General features: G+C 45.6%; 1 protein-coding gene across 9 annotated transcripts in view; it reads left to right on the forward strand.

The window, feature by feature from the left end:
- The window catches only part of ECT2 (epithelial cell transforming 2), a 67,644-nt gene that overhangs the window by 33,485 nt on the left and 6,908 nt on the right, over positions 1 to 27,251 (forward strand). For all 9 annotated transcript variants that reach the window (XM_075937964.1, XM_075937963.1, XM_075937967.1 and 6 more), the window contains 10 exons: positions 1,888 to 1,952; positions 5,299 to 5,409; positions 7,932 to 8,028; positions 10,134 to 10,215; positions 12,306 to 12,384; positions 12,627 to 12,746; positions 18,015 to 18,153; positions 20,698 to 20,852; positions 23,356 to 23,463; positions 24,031 to 24,177. In XM_075937964.1, coding sequence (XP_075794079.1) covers positions 1,888 to 1,952; positions 5,299 to 5,409; positions 7,932 to 8,028; positions 10,134 to 10,215; positions 12,306 to 12,384; positions 12,627 to 12,746; positions 18,015 to 18,153; positions 20,698 to 20,852; positions 23,356 to 23,463; positions 24,031 to 24,177 — 1,103 coding nt within the window. The remainder of the gene's footprint in view (positions 1 to 1,887; positions 1,953 to 5,298; positions 5,410 to 7,931; positions 8,029 to 10,133; positions 10,216 to 12,305; positions 12,385 to 12,626; positions 12,747 to 18,014; positions 18,154 to 20,697; positions 20,853 to 23,355; positions 23,464 to 24,030; positions 24,178 to 27,251) is intronic.

Here is a 27,251-nt window from a genome sequence, read left to right on the forward strand (position 1 = left end):
TGGTCCCGCCGCCTGCGTCCTCCGTGGCGAGAAAAGCCCCGTTCGTATGTAGGGATCAGACATAAGTTGGATCCACATAACCCAGGGACTGCCTGTACTAGTATTTCAAGTTCTTCTGGCTTATTCCCTATACTTCTTGCATTTGTATACAGACAACTTAAGCTACTGAATTGTTCTAGCCCTGCAGTTATGCTTTTTCTCCTTGCTATTGCAACCCATGCCACCCTTCCTCCTCTCTTTCCCCCATGCCAGTTTTTTACTGACTGTGGGTATTGGTCACCTGTCCAGGTCAAACCTAGTTTAAAGCTCTCCTCATTAGATCAGCCAGTCTGAATCCAAATAATACTCTCTTCTCCTTCCTCAGTAGGTGGATGCCATCTCTGCTTAGCGGTGGTTCTTCCTGGAACAGCAATCTGTGGTCCAGGAAGCCAAAGCCCTCCTGGAAATACCATCTTCAGTCAGGCATTCATCTCCAGGATGTATCTGTCTCTGCCTGGGCCCTTATCTTTGACCAGAAGGATCAAAGAGAACACCATCTCTGCCCCAAACTCCCTCAAATGCACTCTGAGCCCTGTAGTAATTTTTTTTTATCTGATAAGGGTCACACCTCTTATTAGTGCCCACTTGGATGAGTAGCATGGGATACTAGTCAAAGGGCTGGATGATTCTTGACACTCACTCTATAAGTCTTGGATGTGGGCCCTTGGCAGGCAGCATACCTCCCAGAATGCCATGTCTGGACAACAGATGCGTGCCTCCATTCCCCTCAGTCTCCAGCCACCACTACCTTCTGTTCCTCTTGGGAATGGTGGCTACAGCCCTCCCAGACTTGGGGAGAGGAGAGAGAGTGCATGGCTTCTTCTCTGTCTTAGAGGATAATTCTTCATCTCTCATGGCCAGAGCAGCATAGTGATTCTCCAGAATTATGGTGGGTGGGTTGGGAACAGGGGTGGAGCACTACCTTCTACCAGAAGTGATCAGCTGCCAGTGTCCTCCCTCTCCCTATGACAGAGCCACTTCCTCCTCCCCCCAGTGACGTGCCAGCTGTCCTGTGTAGCTGGATAGCTTCCTTGGCCTTGGATATCTCCAGATGAATACTCAAGGAATTCCTTGTGGGCTTAATATATTTGGACTGTCCAGGAGAAGGCAAGGCAGTATAAAAAATACACTTCTGGAGGAAAATCCAGGACTAGATGTACGTTGGGGTCATTGCAGTATAAACAAGGTTTGTGGGAACCAGGGTGTGACTGACAGGCTACACTTACACAAACACATCTGGGAGTGACCTGTGTGCTGGCAAGCTATTAATGAGTGGTCCGGATTGGGAGCTACAATGATAGGGCATTGTCCTGCAAGCTGAAGCATCATGCAACGGTGGCACAGCTCCCTAGTCATTTGGATTGGTATGTCCTGACGTCACAGATTGCATTCCCTATATCGGGGTAGGAGAGAACAGGGGTGAGAGGAAGAAAAGGAGAGTGGATGTCCAAGTGATAGTTGAACTTACAATTGGTTTTCATTCTCTCACACCCTTTCCGTAACTACCATCATGGGGAGTTAATATCCCATTTGAAAATGCACAAGCTCAAGTGTCTGTCTGCAAACTGGAAGGTAACCCTGTATTATCTACACTCAGATATTTTGGAAAGCTGTTTCACAATGATGGAAAGGAAAACATATGTTTGAATGGTATGTAAGGTTAGAATCTGGAGCACAATTCTCTAGTAAGTGTTGGATGCCACGGTAATTGCCACACACAGTCACATCCTGAGTAGAGAAAAGAGTAAATACTAGCTGCAGGTTTACAAAGCTATGCAACTTAAAATATTTGGCTCTTAAATCAGGCTGTTTTTGTCTCCCTAATACAATTGTTTATATTCCAGGAAGACCTTGAAGACCTTATGATAAACTGGGCTGAAAGCAAAAGCATTGGTGATGTTATTCTTAAATATGTAAGTTTTTACAGTAGCTATGAACTAGTTTTTCTTAAGGTAATCTAAAATGCATTGAGGAACATCATTAATTTTTTTAATTTTTTTTTTAAATAATGGCATTAAGTAAGCTCATGCAGTAACTCATGTAGAACTAAAGAATCCTCACTTTCTTGTGTTGTAATATTGGGCAAAGCTCCAAAAAGCTTTCTAGAAACTTTTATCCAAATGCTAGAAACTAGGCTTGAACAGGTAGAGCGGCTCTCTTGTAAACTCCTGTATCCCACTGCTGTTTGAATAAACTGGGAGTACCAAGAAAATGGCCTGTGAGTTTTGTAACTGTGTAGCTGTACTTTATTGCTTCCCCTTCATACCTAGTGAAAAATGCGTGGGAGAGAGTAGCTCAGAGGCTTAGTTATTTTAGTCAGACCAGAATTTCGTATCTACCAGTAACGAATGTGCAAGAAGGTAGAGAAAAATGCAATTCTAGGGTAACAGCAATCAGCTGTCTAATGCTCTCCCTGGCTATTGACAATAATAGGCTTCACTTGCTCAACTGTGGCCATATTTTCTTCAACATTTTCACATATCTTAGCCCGGGGTGGGCAATAATTTTTGGCCAAGTGGCCCTGGGCTGACCTGGAAGGGGTGGAGAAGGATGCTTCTGGGCTTCCCCACCCCCAGACCATGATTGGTCTGGGAATGGGGGAGCCCCTTTGCCCCCCACCCCCACTATGCACCCATGCCCCTGGCAGGGCGGGAAGAGCTTTGCATGCTCCCCTGCCCCAGGCCAGTTAGGCCTGGGGGCGGGGGAGTGCGCAAAGACTCCTCCCGTCCTGCAAGGAGGGTGTGGCACTTTGAAGTACAGTGTGCTCCTCGCAAGGCCGGGGCATGGCGAAGGGAGCTTTACACAGCTCCTCCGTCCCCAGACCCTGATTGGCCTGGGGGTGGGGGAGCTGCGCAAAGCTTCCTTCACCCTGCCTCCCCTCTGCGCGCATGTGCGGCACTTTGAAATGCCACACGCTACTCGGGGGTGGGGTAGGGGGCGTGACGTCTCCTCCTGCCCTGCAAGGAGCGCATGGCACTTCAAAGTTCTGCGTGCTCCTGGCAGGGCAGGAGGAAGCTTCACGTGCTCCCCTACCCCCAGACCCTAATTAGCTTGGGGGTAGGGGAGCGGATACGGCCTGCAGAGGCCCTTTTGCCTACTCCTGTCTTAGTCCAAGGTAAAACCGCAGGCAACCCTATGTAGTATCAGTAAGAAAACTTGGGAAGAAACGGGGTTTTGTGCTTAAGCTTCAAGGAAGATATTGTCTAAACCAGGGGCTTTTAAAGCTGGGTCGCAGGCCTGCCCAGGTAAGCAGGTAACGAGATGCTTTGTTTATGCAAGTGTCCATAGGTATGAAGCCTCACCGCTCCCATTGGTTGCGGTTCAACGTTTCCAAAACGGCCAACTGCTGCCAGGTCGAGCTGTGAGGCTTTATGCTTATGGATGCTTGCATAGACAGAGTCTCGTGACCCGCCAGTGGCTTCCCCAGGCGGGCCTGCGACTCAGCTTGAAAAGCCCCTGATCTAAACAATGAGACACTTTGAGGTCTAAGTGGAAAATGGTTAAAATTTTCAAAGCTGGCTGTTCAAAATTAGACTGACTGAAGACCAGGCTTCCACTCTGCATTGCAGAGCTCTCACAAATTCTATTGTGAACTGCTGCTGCTAAAAACCGCCCCTCCCCCACCTTTGTTTAGGGGCAATTGACTTACATCCCTAGTCCCTAATCACATGCTAAGTGACTAGTCGTCCACTATCCGATAAGCTTATGCTTATCAGATAGTCGAGTCCCTCGACTAGTCACTTCTCTCCTCCCCTCCCCCCCATTTCTTGCTGCCACTATCAGGCAGCAAGGGCGGGGGAGCAGAAGCCAGTGCTGGGGAAAGCCAGCTTAAAAGCCAATTCCTCCCAGCACTGTCAGGGGATGGCGGGGGATTGGGAATGTGCAGGGATTGCGGGGACCAGGCATGAGCTGGGAATGGTCTGATTTCCTGGCTTGCACCCAGTCTCAGATGCTGCACCTCTGCCTCTTAAACGTACAGGCAGTCCCCGAGTTACGCGGATCCGATTTATGTCGGATCCGCAGTTACGAACGGGGCCTGTCTCCCTGGTCTCCAGCAGACCAGGTAGAGGAAGCAAAGCGGCGGAGCATGCGGGCAGCGGACAGCCCAGATGTGTCTGGGCTGTCCGCTGCCCGCGTGCTCCGCGGCTTTGCTCCGGACGCCTGTGGTACAGCAGCTGGGGTGCTGCCGGTTGGTCCAGCGGCTGAATCAGGATGCCTGGGGCAGAGCAGCTTGGGTGCTGCTGGGTTGGTCCATTAGCGCCGAGGAGTGGTGGCTCTACTGGACCAACCCAGCAGCACCCCAGCTGCTCTGCCCCAGGCGTCCCCAAGTCAGCTGCTGCTGAAACTGACCAGCGGCTGACTACAGGAAGCCCCTGCCCCGAGCTTCCTGGAATCAGCCGCTGATCAGTTTCAGCAGCAGCTGACTTGGGGATGCCTGGGGTTCTTAAGTTGAATCTGTATGTAAGTCAGAACTGGCGTCCAGATTCAGCCACTGTTGAAACTGATCAGTTTCAGCAGCGGCTGAATCTGGACGCCAGTTCCGACTTACATACAGATTCAACTTAAGAACAAACCTACAGTCCCTATCTTGTACGTAACCCGGGGACTACCTGTATTCAGAGCCATAGCAGGGATTAGCTCTAGGAGCTAACTCCTCCTGTGGTTCTCCTGCTTATGGACTGATCAATTCGTTGGTTAAACTACATTAACATCCCTATTAGGCACCAGGGCTAAGAATGCCTCAATGCAGATTACAGTATATTTAAGCATAAGATGATGTAGATTACACTGTATTAAGCCATCTGTATGTGCCATAAATAAACTTAAATTGCTTTGGTAATATGCGGGATTTAATTTAAAACCATAACTAGCCATTAGTCTTAATTCTTACTATTGTACAGGTAGTCCCCGGATTACGTACAAGATAGGGTATGTCTACACTACCCTCCTAGTTCGAACTAGGAGGGTAATGTAGGCATACCGCACTTGCAAATGAAGCCCGGGATTTGAATTTCCCGGGCTTCATTTGCATAAGCGGGGAGCCGCCATTTTTAAAACCCCGTTGGTTCGAACCCCGTGCAGCGCGGCTACACTGGGCTCGAACTAGGTAGTTTGGACTAGGATTCCTATTCCGAACTACCGGTACACCTCGAAGTAAGTCGGATCCGCGTAACTCGGGGACTGCCTGTATTACAATGTGCATGAAGACTATTTGTTTAGCAAAAGTGTGTTAAAAGATTTTTGCAATTTTTTTTTCAGTCAAAAGACTTGTTGAAAACATATCCTCCTTTTGTGAACTTCTTTGAAATGAGCAAAGAGACTATTATGAAATGTGAAAAACAGAAGCCACGGTTTCATGCTTTCCTAAAGGTATTTATGCATTGAACTTTATTTTCACCAACTATAAATATATTCTCTAACTCAGTGAATCTTGGTTTTCAGTTAGAGGAAGGAAAAGTGCTATAGATCTGTAAAATTTGGGAATGGATAAGGGAGTCTTAAGGACTACAATCCTTGGTAACTCTTCAAACCTTCAAAGAGACAGGTGGCACTTTGCAACCAGTATGTGACATTGGTGTCTCCAAGCTAACTGTCTGTCTGAAACTAGTTGTTTTACGTTTTAAATGTAGTAATCATCAGCATCTCCAGAAAGTGTTTGATATCACTGAGATTAAGTTCTTGAAAACATATTACGGATATCTTAATTCTATAAAGGGATGAGGGAGGGTTCATCTTAGACCCATGGTCACCAACCCATTGATCGGGAGGGCGCAACCAGTCGATCACGACGCAGGCATTCAGGGCCTCCCCATTTTCCCTCATCCCCAAGAAGCCCCACTGCCTACCTCCAGTGACAATGGAGGTAGAACTGGCTTCCTGCAGGGTAGACAGAAGTCCCACAGGTGCGTGCCACTTCTGGGGTTTCGGGAATTGCGCTGACTGCTCTCCCCCCTCCTGCAATCAGTTGGCATGGTACCAGACCCAGGTCTGTGGCGTGCCGGGGACTTCCTGCGCAATGAGGGGCGGGAGGCCTGGTGTAGGAATCCCTCAAGGAGGCAAGTGCCGGGACGAGCTTCCCCTGCTGGTGGGGGGGGGGGGGGAAGTGGGCGGTGGGGAGGGGGTAGGAATCCCTGGAGAAGGTGAGTGCCAGGACAAGCTGCCTCTGTGGGGGAGAGGGAGTAGCATTCCTCAAAGGAAGCGAGTGCCGCGGACTCCCTGTCCCCTGATGCAGCACCCACTGGCAGCCTGCTATCTGCCCCATCATGCCCCATCAGCCTGTCCCGTACCCCCCACCAACACCCTGTCCCCTGTTTCAGCATCCACTGGCACACCGTCCTAAGCACCCTTCCCCAGTACCATGTCCTCTGCTCCCACCAGTACAGTTGGGGCCACATTAGTGAGGCTTGAGGGGGGTTTCGGAGGAGGGATGGGATGGTATGGTGTGGGGTGTGTGTGTGGGGCGGAGGGGGGGAATGTCTCACTTGTGTGGCCCCAACTGACTTTTTTCTGTTGGTCAGTAACCCCCGACTCAAAACAGGTTCCCTGCCCCTTTCATAAATAAAGATAATGTTGAAACTTTGTGTTTGACATAATATTTTATTAAAAAATGAAGCCTGGCCAACAAACGCCCAATTGGGGCCAAGCCCCCATCTGGCCGCAGAATAATAACACTCCTGTACCACTGCCAGCCTCAAATCTGAGCTTATCATGCACTGGAACCACCTGTCCTGAGCCTCTCATATCCCCAAACTCCTGCACCCTCACATCCTCAGTCTTCTGCCACAACACTTCTGCACCATCCACACATCACAAATCTGTGTCCTGAGCCCATCTTACTCCCTACCTTCCCTGCCCTGAGCCCCTCACATACCCCCAACCCAAAATCCTGCACCCTCCCATCCACAAGCCTGTGGCTTGTTCAGTACCCCAACCCTCCACCTGACCCCCAACATTCCTCAGCCTGGAGCCTCCTCCCCAAGCCATCATCCCTTTCTCCACCTCCTCCTACATCCAAATTCCCTCCCAGGTTTGCACCTCTCACCCCTTCCCCCACACATCCCTTATTCCCACCCCAGAGCCTGTACCTCCTGTCACAACCCAGTGAGAGTACGGCTAGACTGTAGGAGTTTTTTCTGGGATACCCAGGATATCCCAGAAAAACTCCTCTGCATCCAAAGACGTGTTTGTTCTTCCGCTTTTTTTAGCGGAAGAGCGAGCAAATGCTCTTTCGGCAACCCCTGTGTTCCCCGTTCCACGAGGAATAAGGGGGCTTCTGAAAGAAGAGGGTTTTTCTGACATTTGGCCCAGTCTAGACAGGCCAAATATTGGAAACACTTCTTCCTGCAGAACAAAAAAAAAAAAAGTGGCAGTGTAGCCATACCCTGAGAGTGTATAAGGGCCAGGGATAGCAAGTGATGGAGAGGAGGAGAACAGAGAGGGCAGGGCTTCAAGAAAGGGGTGGAGTCTTGGGGGAAGGATGGGGTAGATCTTGGCTTGTTCTGACATTTAAAAAGTGATCTTGGGCATAAAAGGGTTGGAGACCACTGTCTTAGACTATCTAGGTAACACATTTAAAAATATGTTTTAAACCTAGTTTAACAAAAGCGGTATAAACTGTGTAGCACGAGCACCCAGTCAGGAATTCACACATTCTGTCAATTGGTAATTTTAGAATCTTTTCAGTGTTGTATTTGTGACACACACTATGCAAGTGATAAGAGAACTGAAAGTACTTTGACATGCTCACTTGAATTCCATTCCTGAGATATGAAACTTTAACCTAGAATCTGATACTCTTAAGAACCACTATTAAAAATTCCATGTTAAATTACTTAAGCAGAAAAGCCTTCATGTTCCTCTGGTGTAAAATGCAGCGATTTTCTCCTTTTTAGATAAACCAAGCTAAGCCAGAGTGTGGCCGTCAAAGTTTAGCTGAACTACTCATTCGACCAGTTCAGCGGTTACCCAGTGTTGCTTTACTTCTGAATGGTAACTTTTTTTGACACTTTGTTTTGGGTTAGCCACCTAGCCTGTTGTGGGGGAGAGGGTGTGTGTGTGTGTGTGGGTGGGTGTGTGTGTGTGTGTGTGTGTGTGTGTGTGTGTGTTGCCTAAATTAATTAGGATCTTCTTTCATTGTTCCAATCATAGTTTGTAAAGCCTAGAGCCAAATTGTGTGGTATTGAATTTCAGTAAATTCAGTTGCTCATGTGCTTGATGTCAGCATACAGATATAGGTAAGCCTCTACACTGCGGAAATGGGGCATATGTTTCAAATCTGAATATATTTCAGCTTTAAAGCCACTGCCTTGAGCTAAAATTATTGGAAACACTTCAGTGTTACAGCACAAACTACTTTCTGTAGTTATTTTGAGTTCTAATAACACACTTAATATGTGAACTACCTGTTGTAAGTCCTTATGTATTCTTGAATGATGGGCTTGGGATGCCCTTATATAGGCAGTCTAGTTTAAACATCCCTCTTGTCTTAAAACTTCTAGCTAGTAGTGTTACAAGTAGAACCTAAGACCTCTCTAAGAGACCTTATTTTATTTTACTTTGTCTCTGTGACAGCCTTATTTGTAGCAAGTTTTGTAACTACTTCTGTATATGAGTATCCTGCAATGTTTGCCCTGTTTTTGTGGGTGGATGTGGGTTTTTTCCCCCAAATCAATATTCCCTGTAATCTCTTCCAAACTTGTAGATTTTTTCCATGCATATGTGGAATACTCTTTTTATGTGCACCAAGGCACGTGCAAATGTACACCACCAATAGAAGCACACAAACTAGTTGTGGGCACTCTACTAACCAGCTGGGTGGCATTTGAATTTGAGCGGCCGAACAAGCACATATCTTACAAGGAACACTGCTTTCAACCCACTAAACCAACCCACTGCGCTCCAAAAAGGGAGAAGACCAGTTAAAAGAAACTCAAAAGAGAATGTGATTTGTAAAAGTACAAAAACTGTTCAGGGTAGTACCCTGGACGTAAAATCTTCAACTTACTTAATTGACTAGATTTCAGCCTCACAAGCATGGTATATTAAGGGGAGAGCTTAATATTTGTTGCTGAGATTGAAGTGTTGGTGACTACTTTTTTTCAAATGTATACCTAAGTGTACAAAATGCATACAAATAGCTTAAGTGGTTAGAAATTATGGTAACAATATATGAAAATTGAACATGTAGACCTGAATCAGCAGTGAGCACTGATTCTTACTACAGTGAAGCTCTAATTGTCCGGCATCCCAGTGTTCCAGCACCAACTGGAACCCGGAAATGCTCCAGCCAGCCGGACAGTTGGAGCTGCTGTGAGCCCCATGGGTGCTCGCAGCTGGGAAAGAGAAGGGGATTATACCCTTGTGACGGGACATTTGCTGAGATGGGTCAGAGGGTGGGGGGTGGGTGGGGAACAGTGCGGCGAGGGGCAAACCCTCCACCGTTTTGCAGGAAGGCAGGGGAAGCCCCGTGCCTCCATCGAGAGTTTCTGGGAGGGGAGCGGGCACCCCACCCCCAGACTGCAGTAGTTCTCACTGAGCAGGAGGGTGAGGGGCGGCGCTGTGGGACCAACCCAGCAGCACCCCAGCTGCTCTGCTCCGCACAGCTTCCCCAAGTCCGCTGCTGGTGAAACTGACGAGCGGCAGACGACAGGAAGCTGCGGAGCAGAGCAGCTGGGGTGCTGCCGGATGCTGAGCAGGGAGGTGAGGGGCGGTGCTGTGGGACCAGCTGGGGTGCTGCCAGATTGGTCCTACAGCGCTGCCCCTCACCACCGTGCTCAGCGATAACTACTGCAGTCGGGGGGATGGGGAACCTGCCCCCATCTCAGAAACTTTCGGTGGCAGCACGGGGCTTCCCCTGCCTTTCTGCAAAATGGTGGAGGGTTTGCCCCTCGCCTCACTGTTCCCGCCCACCCCCTGGACACAGTGTGGGTCCCGGCAGAGCCATTGCAGCCCCCCGCCCGCTTTATTGTGTTGGGCATTAGGCTGCATTAACAGTGGGAAAGTAAGTTCTCCCTGTCATGGGAGTTGTTAAAGCAAAAGTTAAATGATTTGCTGTTGCAGAGATGCAACGCTTATTTAATATTTTCCTATTGTAGACCTAAAGAAGCATACAGCAGATGACAACCCAGACAAAGGCATGTTGGAGAGAGCCATTGACTCATTAAAGGAAGTGATGACGTAAGTGATGCCTTTCATATGAAATATCATCTTGGATCTTACTGAAGTATCATGCAAATCTCAGCAGTGACATGGTACCCCTTATCACCTCAATGTTCCTCCCACCCCTATGCCAGAGCTTTTGAGAGAATCCTCCAAGGCTACGTCTATACAGGCAGTCCCCGGGTTACGTACAAGATAGGGACTGTAGGTTTGTTCTTAAGTTGAATCTGTATGTAAGTCGGAACTGGCGTCCAGATTCAGCCGCTGCTGAAACTGATCAGTTTCAACAGTGGCTGAATCTGGATGCCAGTTCTGACTTACATACAGATTCAACTTAAGAACCCCAGGCATCCCCAAGTCAGCTGCTGCTGAAACTGATCAGCGGCTGATTCCAGGAAGCCCGGGGCAGGGGCTTTCTGTAGTCAGCCACTGGTCATTTTCAGCAGCTGCTGACTTGGGGACACCTGGGGCAGAGCAGCTGGGGTGCTGCTGGGTTGGTCCAGTGGCGCCCAGAGCGGCGCTAAGGGACCAACCGGCAGTGCCCCAGCTGCTGTACCACAGGCGTCCAGAACAAAGCCGCGGAGCACGGGGGCAGCGGGACAGCCCAGACGTGCCGTGGCTATCCTGCTGCCCTCGGGCTCCGTGGCTTTGCTCTGCTTTGCTCCCCGTCCCCCAGGTCTGCAGACCAGGGGGAGCAGAGCGGAGCACACGGCCAGCTGACAGCTGGCCGTGTGCTCCGCCCCCCCCCCATGGTCCCCCCCCCCAGGGAGAGGAAGCAAAGCGGCGGAACGCGTGGCCAGCTGACAGCCCAGACACTTCTGGGCTGTCAGCTGGCTGCGCGTTCCGCCGCTCTGCTCCGCTCTGTTCCCCCTCCCCCTGGTCTGCAGACCCGGGGGGGGGGGGGGGGGAGGAGCAGAGCGGAGCACGCAGCCAGCTGACAGCCCAGACGCGTCTGGGCTGTCAGCTGGCCACGCGTTCCGCCGCTTTGCTTCCTCTCCCTGGTCTGCTGGAGACCAGGGAGAGGAAGTGCCCCGTTCGTAACTGCGGATCCGACATAAGTCGGATCCGCGTAACTCGGGGACTGTCTGTACTACGAGTTTTCTCACACAAAAAATGCTAATGAGGGACTCATTTGGGAGTCTCAATCTCATCTGCATATTTTCTGCTGGTCCGTTTTTGCACTGGGTTTTTGCTCAAAAACAAGACCTGTGGATATTTTATTTTTGCGCAAAAAATCTTTTTCCGCAAAATCCTTATGCCCCCAAAAAGGAGGTATACTGATCCTGTGGAAAAAGGGGTTTGGCGCAAAAAGAAAATATCTATACTGCTTGTTTTTGCGAAAAACGGATCGGCAGAAAATATGCAAATGAGATCCTCATTAGCATTTTTTGTGGAGAGAACTCATAGTGTACAGGTAGCCCAAAAGTTTCATAGCTTCACAGCTTATCTTTTTGCTTTGCTTGTCTGGTGAAATCCTCCTTGGACTAACCTGGGCTTTTAGCACTTGTTAATGCAATCTTAGCCAATGGCTCTTCACAATGTCTCAGATCCCACACCCCTGGTGGAGGGTCAGTCTCTGGCCTTGGGTGAGTGGGTGTTATGTGTGTCACTGTGTAGTAATAGAAGAAAAATTATTCTCTCATCTTGAAGTTTTAGATTACAAGAGTGTTGTAGGCTGTACCTTCGTGAAGAAAGGTATTCAGCATTACACTAATACTGTATCTGTCCAATACAAAAAACTATTTTGTGAAAATCCATCTAGCAACAGTTCATTCACACATGCAACCCTCCTCGCTTGATGAGACAGAGGAATTTAACTCAAAGGATAGAAAAAATGCCATGTACTTGATGCATTTGAAAATCAGCTTTTTCATGTCTTGTTCATAGTTGTCAAGCAGTTTTCTAATTTCTGGTAATGTGTAAACTCATTGTTCCAGATCTATATTTAATGCATCTAATATGGATAAGCGGTTACTTGTATGTCTTCTTACTTTGAACTGTCACTTACTGTTTACACTGAATGTCCAACTTCACATTTGTGCTTTTAAATTTAGTGTGATCTGTTTTGTGTTTTTTTTTAAATTAATAAACCAAAATGCGTTCCTCAGACACATTAATGAAGACAAAAGAAAAACAGAAGCACAAAGACTGATCTTTGATGTTGTCTATGAAGTTGATGGATGTCCTGTAAGTTACTTACCTCTAGCTGTCAACTTGTAGAATGACTAACCAACTATCTTTATTCCTCATAGCAAAATCATACTTACCCCAATGATTACCTCTGTATAAATATTGTTAGAATGTTCATTCAACAATTTTAAAGGCTAAAAGGTCACTCATTATAAAACTCTGTATTTTCAGTATTGAGTTGAGTGCTTGTCCAACTCTTTAATTAAATGTCTAAAGAGCGGCTCATTTCTACCATTTAGGCCAATCTCCTGTCATCTCACCGAAGCTTAGTTCAGCGATTGGAAACAGTGGCACTTGGTGATGACCTCTGTGACAGAGGAGAACAGGTCACGCTCTTTCTCTTTAATGACTGTCTAGAGGTAAGGCCATTGAAAACCTCACTGACCTGAGGCATTGCAGACTACTTTTAACTCCATAAACTACAGTACAAAGAAACATCCTAGATACTAAAACATTTTGAAAAAATATTAAACTGAGAGAGCAAGTTAAACATTTAGCACGCTATCAATATTGCCTGTTTCTTGGCACATGTCAGTGCATTCTGTACACAAGTTGGGTAAAGTCTTTTATCACTAATGAACTGACTACATATTAGCAGTGAAAGACATTATGTAGAAGCAGCATATGAACTAATAGTATCCACTAAAGTAGAAGGACGATACTTCCAGTATCTGTTGCTCTTCCACAGGACCGAGTTCTCGAACAAAAATTCTATTAATGTTGTAAACTGAATGAGTTTAATTAGCTTATACTTTTTTCAGGCCTATGCCTTCTGATCACTCAATTTTCATAAGTAAATGTGGTGCGTAATGTTTGCCTGAATGGGTGAATGCTGCTTGTATGTTTCAAAGCTTTTAAAATGCAGCAAGTTTGAGCATTTTAATTGACCCTAATCCTGGGCTGGGTAATTTTTGATGGTCTGTGGTCAAGGGCCATGCTTTTCTATGGAGGGAGTGAAAGGATGTGGGAAGAAGGTTGGGTGCAGAAGGGAGTTTGGGGTAAGAGACTTGGTTGCAGGTGAGGCTGTGAAGTCTGAGAATTGGTATGAAGAAGGGAGCTGTGATATGGCTCAGAGGCTTTGGGTGCAGGGACCAGAAGAGGGAAGAGGGGTCTGGCCTGGGTGGAGTGTAAGGGGGGAGTACAGAGTCTGGGAAGGAGTTGTGACCTGGGGAAGGAGGAGTGCAGAGGGTTTGGATCAGGGTGGCCAACCCGTTACAAAGAGCCAAAATAGTGGTGGATACAGCACACCTGCCCTAACCTGTCAATATCCATTTCCTCTGAGAAGTAAATGTTAAACCTCGTCATGTTTGGGATTGGTGCGCGTGCGCGCGCACGCATCTACAGCAAGGATGGGGAATATCAGGCCTAGGGACTGCATGCAACCCCCAGCTTGCCTGGATTTTCCCCACCCCACTGCCAGTACTGGGTACAGTAGTTCATGCTGGCACTCCAGCCCCTTGCTGCAGGGCTGGAGCACACACAATCTGGGTTGGGGAACCCCCCGGGGTCTTATGTGCAAGCGGAATAGTGGGGAGTGTCTTTCCCCTTGTCAGTGGGCAGACACATCAGTGAAGAGCTTTTTCTTATTTGTGTGCAGCTCCCAACTGATTTTTCTGAAGGTTAGTAGCTGCTGACCTAAATGTTCCCCACCCCAGTCTAGAGTTATTTTCAGTTGATAGAGTGAGTAATGAATCAGGCCTTGGGTGCTTCTCTTGGCACTATTGGCGATATTAATTCTTCTGGGGCATGTTGGTATTTAATGTCAGTAAATAATGGATCTCTTTCAGCTAGATGTTTGCTAGGAGTACCTAACAGTGCTGGGAGTCTGCTTACACTAGTGCTTTAAAGTACTGTAAGTTGCTGCACTTATGTGTATGTGTGTGGCCTTTTTCATACCCACAAATGAGAAAGTTACACTGCAGTAAAATGGCAGTGTAGCTAAGCCCATAGACATAGAGCATAAATTCCTAAAACAACAACTGTATATGTAGTAAGCAAGATCCTTTCCCAGTATTTTTAGCCTGTTGCTACCATATAGGACTAGATGTAAATGTGCCCACTTGCAACATTGTAACTCTATTGGGGCAGAGCACATTTCTCAAAAAGGCTTAGGTTACTTTGTAAACGGTGCTTTTTCAAGGGCTCAAAAATGTGTATTTGAATTGTCTGATAGTACAATGCTCCTCCAAGTGTCTGGGGTGGGGTTAGTGGTCCACATCGGAGGTGGTTGTGAGAAAGAGGTTCCCAAGATACTGCGCACAGGAACTTGTGATGTATTTTGTGCTCACTCGGGACTTAAATGATGACTCTCTTCCTCCTCCCCTCAAGTATCACCTACTTGGGACTGATCTCTTCGGCTGTGTCTACACTACATGCTTCTTGCACAAGAAGCCTTTTGCTCAAGAGCATGTCCACATCTCAAAGCGCATCGCAAAAGGAATGTGCTTTTGCACAAGAGTGTCCACACTTCATGGACACTCTTGTGCAAGAAAGAAAAGCACCTGTGCTTTTTCCTATGGATCGTCCACACTTGCCTTTTTGCGCAAGAACTATTGTGCAAAAGGGAGTTATATCTTGTAAAAGGAGGTTTACCTACAGCAGAAAAAGCCCTCTGTTCTGCTGTTCTACTCTTGATTTCCTTGCACAAAAGCGCATTTAAGGTGTGGACGCTCCATGGGTTTTTGTGCAAAAAGAGATGGTTTTGCACAAAAACCTTGCAGTGTAGACGTAGCCTTCTAGTATCTGTCATCCACTGCTCCCAGATGGTGGGGGGGGGAAGTGTGTGGGTGGTTTTATTTATCTATTTATTTATTTATTTAAAGTAGTGGAGCCTTTATGGATGCTCCACTTCAGATATGCATATTGGGGATGTAAGCAAGTAGTTGATTTGACTACTTCCCTCCTGCCTCGTTTGCTACCTCTGTATCAGATGCAGCAAGCGGCAGGCGGGCAGGGGAGAGGATATGAACCAGTGCTGAGGGGAGCTGGCTTGAAAAGCTATTTCCCTTCCAGCACTCTCCCCGTGGTGCTGTGTGCCTCCTGCTGCTGCCTCTATCTGCATGTGGTGGGCGCAGGCTGGCCACAGACAGGGGCTGTTAGACCTGGCTCGCACCAGTCTGGGACTGCTGCGGCTCTGCGTTTTAAATGTAGTAGGAGCTGCGCTGTTTGCAGAGTTGCTGCGGGGGTAGCTCCTGGACTTTCGTGAGCTGGGACAGAGTGCCTTCACTTATCTACTAATCGTGTAGTTGATACAAATTGTCAGTTACCCACCTCTTAAGAGATATGGGTGTTAAGGATGTTGAGCACTTGGTTGAATATTTATAGGTAGCAGTCCCCATTCAGTCCCTTGTGAAATTCTGTGGCAAACACCAAGGCTATATAGGAATGCATTGCAAACTACCTTCAAATCTTTCACTAATGCCTCGACTTGAGACTGAATGCTGCCCTGTCTGCCTCGAGCATACAAAACCTTTCTTTTTGTCCCCTTTTTTCTGTCATAGAAATATGGAATACTAAAACTGGAAGGGACCTTGAGAGGTCAGCAAGTTCAGTCCACCATCCATGTAGTAGGACTAAGCATCGTCTAGATGAGGGTTGGGGAACCCATAGGCCCCGGGGCTGGCCAGATGCAGCCCCTAGCTTGCCTGGATCTGGCCCTGGATGCTCAGGGCTCCCTCACATCTTTGGGGAGCCTGCGCTGGCATTCCAGCCCTCCTTCTGCCTCACCACAGGGCTGGAGCCCACAAAATCTATTAGCCTGGGCGCCCATAGGCTCTGGTGTGTGAAGGAGATGTGGGGAGCATCTTTCTGTTTCTCCATCGGGCCATGTCAGTGGGGATTTGTGGCAAGGGAGGTTTTCTCAGAGGCCAAGGAGAGCAGTTTTTCTCCCTCTTCCTTGTAACACCCTTTTAGATACTTGAAAACTGCTATCATGTCCCCTCATGATAGTTAGTTAGGTAGCTTAGGGTTGTGGTCAGTGTTAGTTTTGGGTGCTTTCCTTCTCTCTTGTCCTGGAGACTTGTGCTTTTTTTTGGTGAAGTGTGGCTGGCATGCTGTCTGGTTTCACTGACTCTTGATGGAGGACAACTCAACATTAATAAAGGCAAATGCCAACAAAGATCTCACAAAAAAAATGCATGTGGAACTTCGATATTTGTAAGACTGGTACACAGATTACTTCCTGAGGTTTGGGATCAGGGTTTTGGCAGCTATTGATTTTGTGTAATATCCAGCAGGAATTGGGAATTCTGGGATGGAGACTGCAGTATTGTTCCTTCCTGATGAAAGAGCATTTCATGCGGTTTCTAAAGTATCTGCTATTGTTCTCCAAGAAGCAGGCTACAATAAATATAGTGCAGGTCACCAGGGTTGGCCTATGGCAGGCTGCATGACACTTTATTTATCTGCGCATTAACAGGCATGGCTGTTCACTGCTCCCATTGGCCACGGTTTAGCATTCCTGGCCATTGGGAGCTATGGGAAGCGGTACAGATCGGGCCATTGCTTTCCACCGCTTCCATTGGCCAGGAATGGTGAATTGTCACCAATGGGAGTTGTGAGTGGCTGTACTTGCAGATGCCCAGGTAAATAAAGCATCTAGCCGCCCACCAGGAACTAATCCTATTGAACCATGTCCAGGCTGCTTATTGCCCATCCCTGCTCAAGGAAGAAAGATCTTCAAGTAAACAAAGGGAATAAGGGTTCAGGTGACAGAATCTTGGGGCAAAGGTGATAGCAGATGGAAGAGGAAGTAATTGTCAAAGCAGCAAGCAGAGTATATAAAAGATTCTGCCAGTTTTCTGAGTATATAAGAACAGAGTCGTGACCTGACTCACCTCAGACACCGAATGCATATCTGGAAAAAAAACAGCAGACTGTAAGCTTGAAGGGAAAAGCACTACTTTGAGTGGGGGTAGTGTTGGAGAGGCAAAAGATGGCTTGTGTTGAGTATGTTGAAGCTCTGTCCCCTACCTTGCGCTACTCTTCCCTCCCAAATTCTCCTTCTTAACTGCATGGAAAGTAGTGCTTGACTACATGAAAAAGAGCAGTTAGATGTTTTTTAAAAAAAACTAACATAAAGCTGTCAAATTTTCTCTTGTGAGAACCCCCTAGGTCATTCATCTTCCAGCGCTGTGGCCCTCATTGCTTTGTGCTTACTATTTTTTTTTTTCTTCTGTAGCTTATCTCCATTGGGTAAAGACTACCTCAGCATGTTTGTAGCTAAAACTGATTTAAATCACTCTCTCATTGCATAGAAGTCGATTTTTCTAAACTGCCAAGGGATAGGGAAACCCCAATCTTGGACTGGGCTAATGGTAACAGGTACCTTCCCTACTGGAACACTGACAGAATCTGTTTTTAGAGTTTGCTCTAAGGCTAGGTGAATACAAAAGTATCTTAGCACGCTAAGGGAACCAGATGAGAGGGAATCTCATACTCTTTCAAGTAACACATGCTTTCTTCTGAAAAAGAGATATATAACTTCTCCAGGTAGAAGTATAAATCTGTTATGTTGGAAGAGATGGTTACTGGATGAAAACATCTGTTTTCTCACTAAGGCATAAGCTTTGATTTTAATGATTTCTTTTAATTATAAGACTTAATCTTGTTACCTCATTCTCTTATAGATTGCAAGGAAACGGCACAAAGTTATCAGTGCTTTCAAGAGTCCTCATGGCCAGACCAGGCCCCCAGCATCTCTCAAACACATTGTTCTAATGCCTCTCTCGCAGATCAAGAAAGTGCTAGACATCAGGGAGACAGAAGGTCTGTGCTTGGAATGGTGTTTGTTGCTAGTAAACCTAGTGTTGCAATGGAGGGGAGATTAGAACATTGAAGCACGTATATAATATAGTCTGAGAATTATGTGATTACACTGAAACTGATAGCTACAAATGCTAATATTCTGGCTTGAAATTACATAGCAACGAGGTTTGGTGGTGGTGTGTGATGTGTTGGTGGCTTTTGGTTTTTTTTTTTTTAAATTTGAAGATTGCCTGCTGGTCAGTGATCTCTTAATAAGCACTAATGACCATAATGAGAAGAGCCAGCCAAATGGCACTATGAAAGGTTCAATAAAAAAAGCTTACAAAGCTTCTAAACATAGCCCTTGTTGAGAGAAGTGAGCTTTTTGTTGCTTGGCCCGTTGCTATTTCCACAAATACAAATCTTCATTTAAAATGTGGTGATGGCACTCCAGGAAGTATCTCTGGCACCCGAGGATAAAGATTTAACTTAACTCATGTTACCACTTGGACACAGATTAATGTTGCACAGTAGGAACTGTTCATGCCAGATTATTCAAGGTTAAAGCAGCAATGTTGTCATAAATCAGTATTCAGAAGCTTGTAATTGTTGTAAACATTCTCTGATTAGAAATTAAAATACAATAATGTTCCACTTCAAGTGAAGCAACTTTTTTTGTTTTGGCTAGTGTTCTATAGATCTCTTCAGCAGATCTTACTCACTTTGCATATTATGTCGGAAAAAGCCATCAATTAAGCAGGCAGCTTCATACAGTCTGTCTAAAACTTTAGTTTTAACTACAGTTGAAAAAAAATATACTGTTGTAATGAATAGTGCTTGTTTTTACTATCCTGATTTTGAGTTTGGTTACCAGAGTACCTTGATCAAGAAATTTAGCCTCTGGGCTTTTTTGCAATCTCAGAGTTCTGACCAAGTTCTTAACTTGCATTTCTGAAGTATGCTGAGCACTGTCAGTCTGCACTTAAATTAAATGGAGATTGCCTAGCGCCTAGAACTGGAAGGGACCTTGAAAGGTCATCGAGTCCAGTCCCCTGCCTTCACGGCAGGACCAAGTACCATCCCTGACAAATTTTTGCCCCAAATCCCTAAATGGCCTCCATAAGGATTGAACTCACAACCCTGGGTTTAGCAGGCCAATGCTCAACCCACTGAGTTATTCCCCTCCCCCCAATTTTGTTCAGCTGCACCTATCTGACAATTGTCCATTACAGACTGGGCTTTATGTCCATATCCTTTAAGTCAGGAGTCTCCAACCTTTTTAAGCACAATATCACTATTTTAATTTAAGTCCAATTCAAGATCTAACTCAAACCCAAATACCCTTGCCCCACCTCCTTCATGCCCCATCCCTGCACACTCCATCCTCCCTCCCTTTCACTGGGCTGGGGCAGAGGGTTGGGGCATGGGCTCTGGTCTTGGGCTAAGGGATTTGGAGTGAGAGAGGGGCTCTGAGCTGAGCCTGAGGCAGGAGCTTGGGGTGCAGAAGGGGGTTTGTGACTAGGGCGGGGGAATCAGAGCTAGCTCCAGCTGGACACTGCTTACCTCAGGTGGCTCCTGCGTGGTGATGCAGTGAGTCTAAGGCAGGCTCACCCCTGTCCTGGTCCTGAACCACTCTTCAAAGCAGCCATCAAATTCCATCACAAGCCCTGTTGTGTCCCCCTTCATTCTGTGGAAATAGGATACAGGGTGGGAAAGGAGGAACCCTGATATCAGCAACCCCTCTTCTCCCTTTCCTGCTCTGCACAGCAAGAAGGAGGCTCCTGGGGAGAGGTAGCTCCAAGGCAAAGGGCAGAAGGTGTGCAGCAGTGTGGGGAGGGGCAGCTGAAGTGCTTGATAGCCTCTTGGCCAAACGAGTTAGGATCACCTATCAGATGGTCCAAGATCTACCAGTAGAGCCTGATCTACTGGTTGGTGATCACTGCTTTAAGTTGTTGTTGTTGTAATAAAAGTTTGACCAATGTATTGTATCTTGAATAGTCACACTTTCTCCATAATAGAATACCTGGCACATCAATGTTGCTTCTCAAAGTACCCCACACAACAGGTCAGGCATCACTGAACCTGTATAAGATTGCAGAACGGAGATGAAAATCCAAGTTATGGGACTACCAGTTCCATGTCTATTAGACCATGCTGTCTCCAAAGCTGTCTACACACTTCAGTTAGACACCTGCAGCTGGCTTGTGCCAGCTGACTTGGGCTAAGGGGCTTTTTTAATTGCCATGTGTACACCCAGGCTTGGGATAGAGCCCCAGGCTCTAGGATGCTCCCACTCTGCAGCCAGAACCTAAATGTCTCCATTATAATTAAACAGCCACCAAGCCCTGCTAACTTGAATCTAGCTGTCACAACCTGACTTCAGGTGTCTTAACTGTGCAGTAGACATACCTTAATAGTCTTTAATTTAAACCAGACTGCTCCTTAAACATAAATTATTATTTTTATTTGCTTAATCTTTTCTTTTTCCAGAATTGTATGAAAGTTGACTGTCCTCTGTCTGGAACACTGTGAACTGAATGTTTTTGTTTTTTCTTTCAACTGTAGACTGTCATAAAGCTTTTGCCTTGGTTGTGCGACCACCAACAGCACAGAACAACTTGTTGTTCAGTTTTCAAATGACAACTGAGGAATTTCCTAAAGAGGATTGGCTGAAGATGCTGTGTCGGCATGTAGCAAACACAATTTGTAAAGCAGATGCTGTAAGTTCTCTAGTACTATGTTACCAATGAGAATAATTAATTGCAAGCGTATTTAGATGCTGGGCCAATGCTAACTGAATAAGAGGGCTGCAAAAGTCTACTCCTTAAATTCTTAGGTTCTGCAGAACCTAAGGGTACGTCTAGACTACATGCCTCTGGCGACAGAGGCATGTAGATTAGACTACCAGGAATAGGAAAATGAAGCAGCGGTTTAAATAATCGCCGCTTCATTTAAATTTACATGGCTGCCGCGCTGAGCCGATCAGCTGTTTGTCGGCTCAGCGCGGTAGTCTGGACGCGCGGGGGTCGACATCAAAGGCATTTGTCGACCTCCCAGGTATGCCTCAGGAGGCATGTCACCAGAGGCATGTAGTCTAGACTTACCCTAAGAGTTCAAAAAACACCCTACTAATACTTTTATGATTATAACAATCCCCAAGGTCTGTAGTGTAGCGACACTAGTGTACATCGACACTGAATTTTATTTTAGATCTTTTACCAGTCTATGCCAGGCTAATGCAGTGCTCTCTTCAGCATTTCTAACAGGAGGTGTCTTCATTAAAATGTAAAAATTGACACTGTAATCCCTTTGGTCTACATAGATAGCCTGATAGAACAGAGGAATTAAATGTTATCTCACTAAGGCATAGAGCCATAAAGCAATTTTCACCTCAAAACAGGAATGTCCAAGGTGTCTTGTCTTCTCCCAGTGCTCTTAAGCATTTCCAGTGAATACTTTTTCCAGCTTCTGGTCTGGAAGTACAAACTTCGAAATACAACATAAGTACTTAAAATGGTAACGGGGCAGAGACTTTCTAGCTGACATTTTCTTTGTTGCCATATTATCTATCCTTCCAAAGCCATTGAAAATGCATAAAGTACAATTGAGTGAGCAGTTGATTTGAGTTTGATGTCATTGTTCAATATGCTACTTTTTCATTATATGATCTGTTAAATATTTGAAGAGGCTTTTTCCCTAACCTTAAAGGAAACAAACTCATTTAAAGAAAGGTTTGTTTTTGCATGAGGATACTATTTTGGAACGTGTGCATCATTTCTGATCTGCTGGTTCACTTGGAATGCGTTAACTTCTGGGGAAGGGATATTTTAACCCTTGATTTGTCCTGCCTCTCCCCAGCAGTAATAGATGCTCTCCTGAGAGAAGTATCTGACTGTTTCACTAAGCAGGCCAGCAACCCCCTCAATTCTAAAAAGTATAGAAGTAGAAATGATGTATCCTAATCTGTTAATGTTCTATCAAATTACAGTACAGTAGAACAACAGTTGATGCCTACTGCCGCCCATTGTGGAATATGATAAAATGAAACAATTCTTGCCTGCATAGAAAGATTGTCCATTTCTAACTACAACTAGTTTTCCAAGTAGTAATATACATTGGTGTCAACTTAAAGGCAGCAGCCCCACCTCACTTTAAGCAACCCGCTTGCATCCTGAATGTGCTCCCATTTTTCACTTGGTTTGAATATCAAATAGAACTGGAATCTTGCCCCCCCCCCAATTTTAGGGGGTCAAAAGCTTGATCCTCTTTTCCATCTGTACCTGGATGCCTTTTTGAAAAAACTGATATATAATTATGCCCATGTTTTCTCATAAACAAAGTAGGTATTTACAAGTCTGCCACATGGTGGCAGTAAAGGCTTTAACTCCAGCTCTGGCTAGTAGCACTACAGTGGACAGCACTGTCATAAGCTGTTCTTGAAACTTAACTGTGTGCAGAGTCTTCTCTGGGCAGCTTTCCTCAGAATTCACAAGAGATCAGTTTCTTATCGATCACAAAAATAGTCTAATCTAAAGACTCCTGTGATGCTACTGGAGTTTAAGGATGCAGAGTGTGAAAAATTTATTGGGATGTCAGTGACTTCTAAAACTGGCAATTAAAATTAAAACAAATATATTTAAAGCTTCATCCTATCCCATGCATTAGGGGACTGCTCTTAATTATGTGACTGACTAGTCTACATTTTTTTAATCACTTCAGTAATGTTAATTTCTATTCTCTGGAGGAGCTTGGAATCTTATGAAGCACTTTTAACCCAACATAGGTCAAAGATATTGATCTCTATTATCAAGAATGTATCTATTTAAGGCTATCAGATAGGTCCTTTACAGTTCTGAAGTGTCTTTCCTATGATTCCACTAAATTTACAGTCCACATGTGTGTATTAGGCCTGGCTACTTAAACAACGTCAGATTTGACCCACTTGGTTTGCCTTAGTCCACCCTGATGTTGAAAATGGGTCTAAGGTCTCCTGTAAAACTCTTCTAGTAGCTAGTTTCAGTAAATCGACTGAATCTAAATAGCCGCTGCAAGATTAAGTATAACTGCTATATTTGCTATCCCTTCTCCAGTGACATTTAGGGATCTTTAAACAGGAACTGATAAATACTTTGAATACATTCAAAAATTTGAATTTAAAGATGACGTATTGAAAAAATGCGGGTGGATCTGTGCACCTGTTCTTATAGTTATGCCTGTCTGTAGGAAAACCTCATTTACACTACTGATCCTGATTCAGTTGACATAAATACAAAAGATGTGGACAGTACGTTGAGTAGGGCATCCAGGGCAATCAAGAAGACATCAAAAAGGGTAAGCATTTAATTCCCTACTTGCTAAGTAATTACCTGTCATTTGAACCACATTGGTCAAATCCAAACCCACTAGTGACAGTAATCAAGAAATTTATGTTGGTATTTCTGCCAATGCAGCCGAAGTTCTATATGTAAACAGACTTTAAAGTCTTCACAATTTCATTTTCTTTTCCTAATTTCTGGATTGTAAATACATCCAAGGTACTTTTATTGTCTAAACTTCTTATACAGTAAGATTATCAGTTATACTGAAGAGTTGCAAAGAGTGGCTGTTTTGTACGTATGTATGTAAAGTGAAGTTAATGCAATCATGATGTCCAAACTACATGTAGCATTCAACTGAAGGGGCAGGGATAGAAAAGTAAGTAATGCGCAAGTTGTTTGCTAAAATAGATCTCTTAGATGCTGTGTGGAAAGCAGTGTAGGACATGGTGTCCTATTGCAAGGTCTCTAGACTAGACTATTAACGTCATTCCATAGCAAATCAAAATGTGAATGCATGTGAGATGCTAATGGTCTCTCACTAAGATTTAATATGTATAATAACTCTTGTCAAACTCTGCAGGTTACAAGAGCATTCTCTTTCTCCAAAACACCAAAGCGAGCTCTTCGAAGGGCTTTAATGGCGCACAACACAGTAGAAGGAAGGAGTCCCTGCTCAGCTAATGAAAGTTATTTAGGCAGCCGTCTGACCAGTACATCCTCTTTAGCGGTAAGTGACTTGGATGTACACTCCAAATAGCATAACCTTCATTTTGCTAAAACTGATTATTAATTTTGGTGCACAGAGCTTATTCCTGTATAGCAACCTTTTACTAAACAAGGTCTAGAATGCATACATATGCAACACTTGGAGGGGTGATTTGGTGAGGTGGTTTTTTTTTTTGGGGGGGGGTGGTTTTTAAATATAGACATATCCTATTAGTCTGTAAAATGCAGAAAAGTCTACTATACCAATGGGAAACAAGGGGTGAGACTGAACAGTGTGGATTCCAAGAAGTGAACTTTTAAGAGTGAAAATGCCCTCTCATGGCAAGATGAGAATCTCTTAGCACAACTTAAAATGAAAGTATCCTAAAATAGTTTCAGAAATAAAGTAAACTAGTCCATGTAACTTTGAATGGTTAAATTTCCCATGACAAGACATACTGTACTCCATTAATTTCTATCTTTCTGAACTCTCTCAATGGGAGTGGGGTGGAGCTATTAAGAAGCTAATGGCCAAAAACCCCTGGAAAGGATAGTCAGTGTGTCCTATTTGGGGAGGTAAGGAGTAGAGTGACCATATTTCCCTATGCTGGATATGGGACAGCTGGTAAAATAACTCATATGCATGCGAGTGCAACAACAATCAGAACTATGCAATATAAATATTTTCAAATAAAATCAAGTTGAAAGAGAGCGCATGCGCACACACACACACCCCTGTTCCTGTACACCTCTCTCTTGCACAGTGTAGTGACCAAACAACATTCCCTGGAGTACTCTACCCTCTAGGTATAGCGTGGCCTATGGGACAAACCAACCTTTCCTGGTACCTGGACTGTCTTCCTGAGGCAATATGTTGGGGGAGATGGGAGGCACAAATAGGGTCACAGCCAGTGTTCCCTCTAAATTTTTCCATGTGCAAAATACATTTTATGTGCATTAAAGTAGTGGTTCCCAACTTTTTTTTAAATACCATGGACTGGCAAACCTATACACAAACTTTTTTGGTGGACCAGTAATATTTTATTTGCATAATGAATATGCATATGTTACCAGTCTGCCAAAAGTCGGACATGGGAATCTGGCCGGAGAGGTGACTCAGCAGGGAAGGGTGCTTAATGAACTGCCCCTCCCTCCCTGTGGACAGGACAAAAGGCAGGAAGAGGGAGTGAGGGAAAAAAGGTGAATAGGGAGTTACGCCCTAACCCAGCGGGCTGCTGTGCAGCCTGCAAGTTTGGGGTGGGAATAGGCTGGACATTTCTTTCCTCCTCCCACTCTAGAGCTAAACTGAGGGGCAGAGAGAGACGTCCCCATGCTAGTTCTGTCCAGGTCTTTGGTACAAGGAGGACTTACTCCTCCTGGCCAGTGCCCCAGGCTTGGAGGGTCTTTGGCTGGGCCAGTGCCTCAGGAAAGCCCAAGACAGTGGGGGAAGGAAGGAGGTTTTCAGACAGGCTACTTGTAAGATCAGCTTATCAACCAGGGGCTGGCTTTCCATACAGTGCTGGGAGAGGGATATGCCCCATGGGGAGGGGGTGAGGAGACGGGGGGGGGGAATAGCAAGGAGAAGAGAGTGAGTGAGGGAACAATAGGGGCTGATGGCAAGCAGCAGAGGCAACATATAACTAGCCACCACTTGGCTAGTTAATGCAGGCACCTAAGCTTACAGAACACAGTCAGTGCTAGCTAGAAACAGGAGGGGGTGTGGGGCACTGCTGGCCTAGAGCGCACATGTAACGGGGCTGTGCTGATGGAGTATCAGGGGGAGTGGTCCAGCTCTGCATGCTGAATCTTCACCACCAGCCTTGCACACCTATCCCCATGGTTGGCCACTGGATCCCCCACTTACTGTAAGCAGGGATCTAATCAGCAGCAGGACCCACCAGTACTGATTGGGAGGGGGAACAGAAAATACAGGACAACTTATTGTGATTTTTTTCTTAAAACCAGGTGCCTACCAGAGGGCTTAAACACCGGACTGTCCCTTTTAAAATGGGACATCTGATTATCCTAGGGAGAGGGAACCTCAATCGTCTGTGTCTAAAAACATCTGTTAGTCTGCCCCCTACCTTAAGAATTATAGCGGCAGAGATTCAGGTTACCAGCACAACTGACTATAGCAGATGGGACTTGGTGGTGTTTGAAAATAAACTGAATTTTGAGTAAACTGTGTGCTGAACGCCTGCTCTGGAATCTAACTTGTTGAAAAATTCCCTTGTAACTCTCTTGTTTTTTCCTATAGTTGCCTTGCAGGGTATCTCCTCTGAAATAGGGGTAATGCAGTATAATGTGCACTCAAATGGCCCGCTGATAATTCAAGCAGTAGAGTGAAGCAGTACTTTGGGTTAGTTCATATGCTCCCATCCTTAATTAACATTCGGAATCAGACCAGTGCACCACTTAGCCCAGTATCCTGTCTTTCTCTAACAGTGGCCAGAAATAACTGCTTCAGAGGAAACTGGTTGAAACTATGCAGAAGGTAACTAAGGAATAACTTGTCCGCAGAGATATTTTGTGTCCTACCTCCCATTAGTTAGAGCTTGGACTTAGGCTGTGAGCATCCCCCTTCCAAAGATCATTTACAGATGTAAGTGTTATTTTCCCCTACCCCTGCTATTGTATCTATCCCCCAGGACCATCCTATTAGCTGTGCAGAGGAAGGGGAATGCTGAAATCAGGGCTTTGTCCTGCCCTTTTACCCCATCTCTGCAGGCTGCAAAAGAAACAGGTCAGGTGTGAGCTGAAAGGACCCCATTAAGATCCTTTCCAAGCAGTCTTAGAAGAAAAGCTTGCATTAGAGTTTCCAGAAGTAATTGAGGAATATTGGAGTCAGTTTAAAACAGCAATCATCAATACCTGTGAGGAAACCATTGGCTACCACACCAGAAAGCATCAGGACTGGTTTGTTGAGAGTGATGTTGAAATCAAGCAACTCATCAGTGAGAAGAGAATGGCATTTCATGCTTGGCAGAATGATATAAATTGCAGTACCAAGAGAGAAGTCCATGCGTGGGCAATGGCAGAATTCCAACTAGAGAACTCAGAGACAAATGATAGACTGAGACCGTGCAAGAACTCCAA

The sequence above is a fragment of the Pelodiscus sinensis genome, chromosome 10, assembly GCF_049634645.1.
Source record: "Pelodiscus sinensis isolate JC-2024 chromosome 10, ASM4963464v1, whole genome shotgun sequence".
NCBI classification, from domain to species: Eukaryota; Metazoa; Chordata; order Testudines; family Trionychidae; genus Pelodiscus; species Pelodiscus sinensis.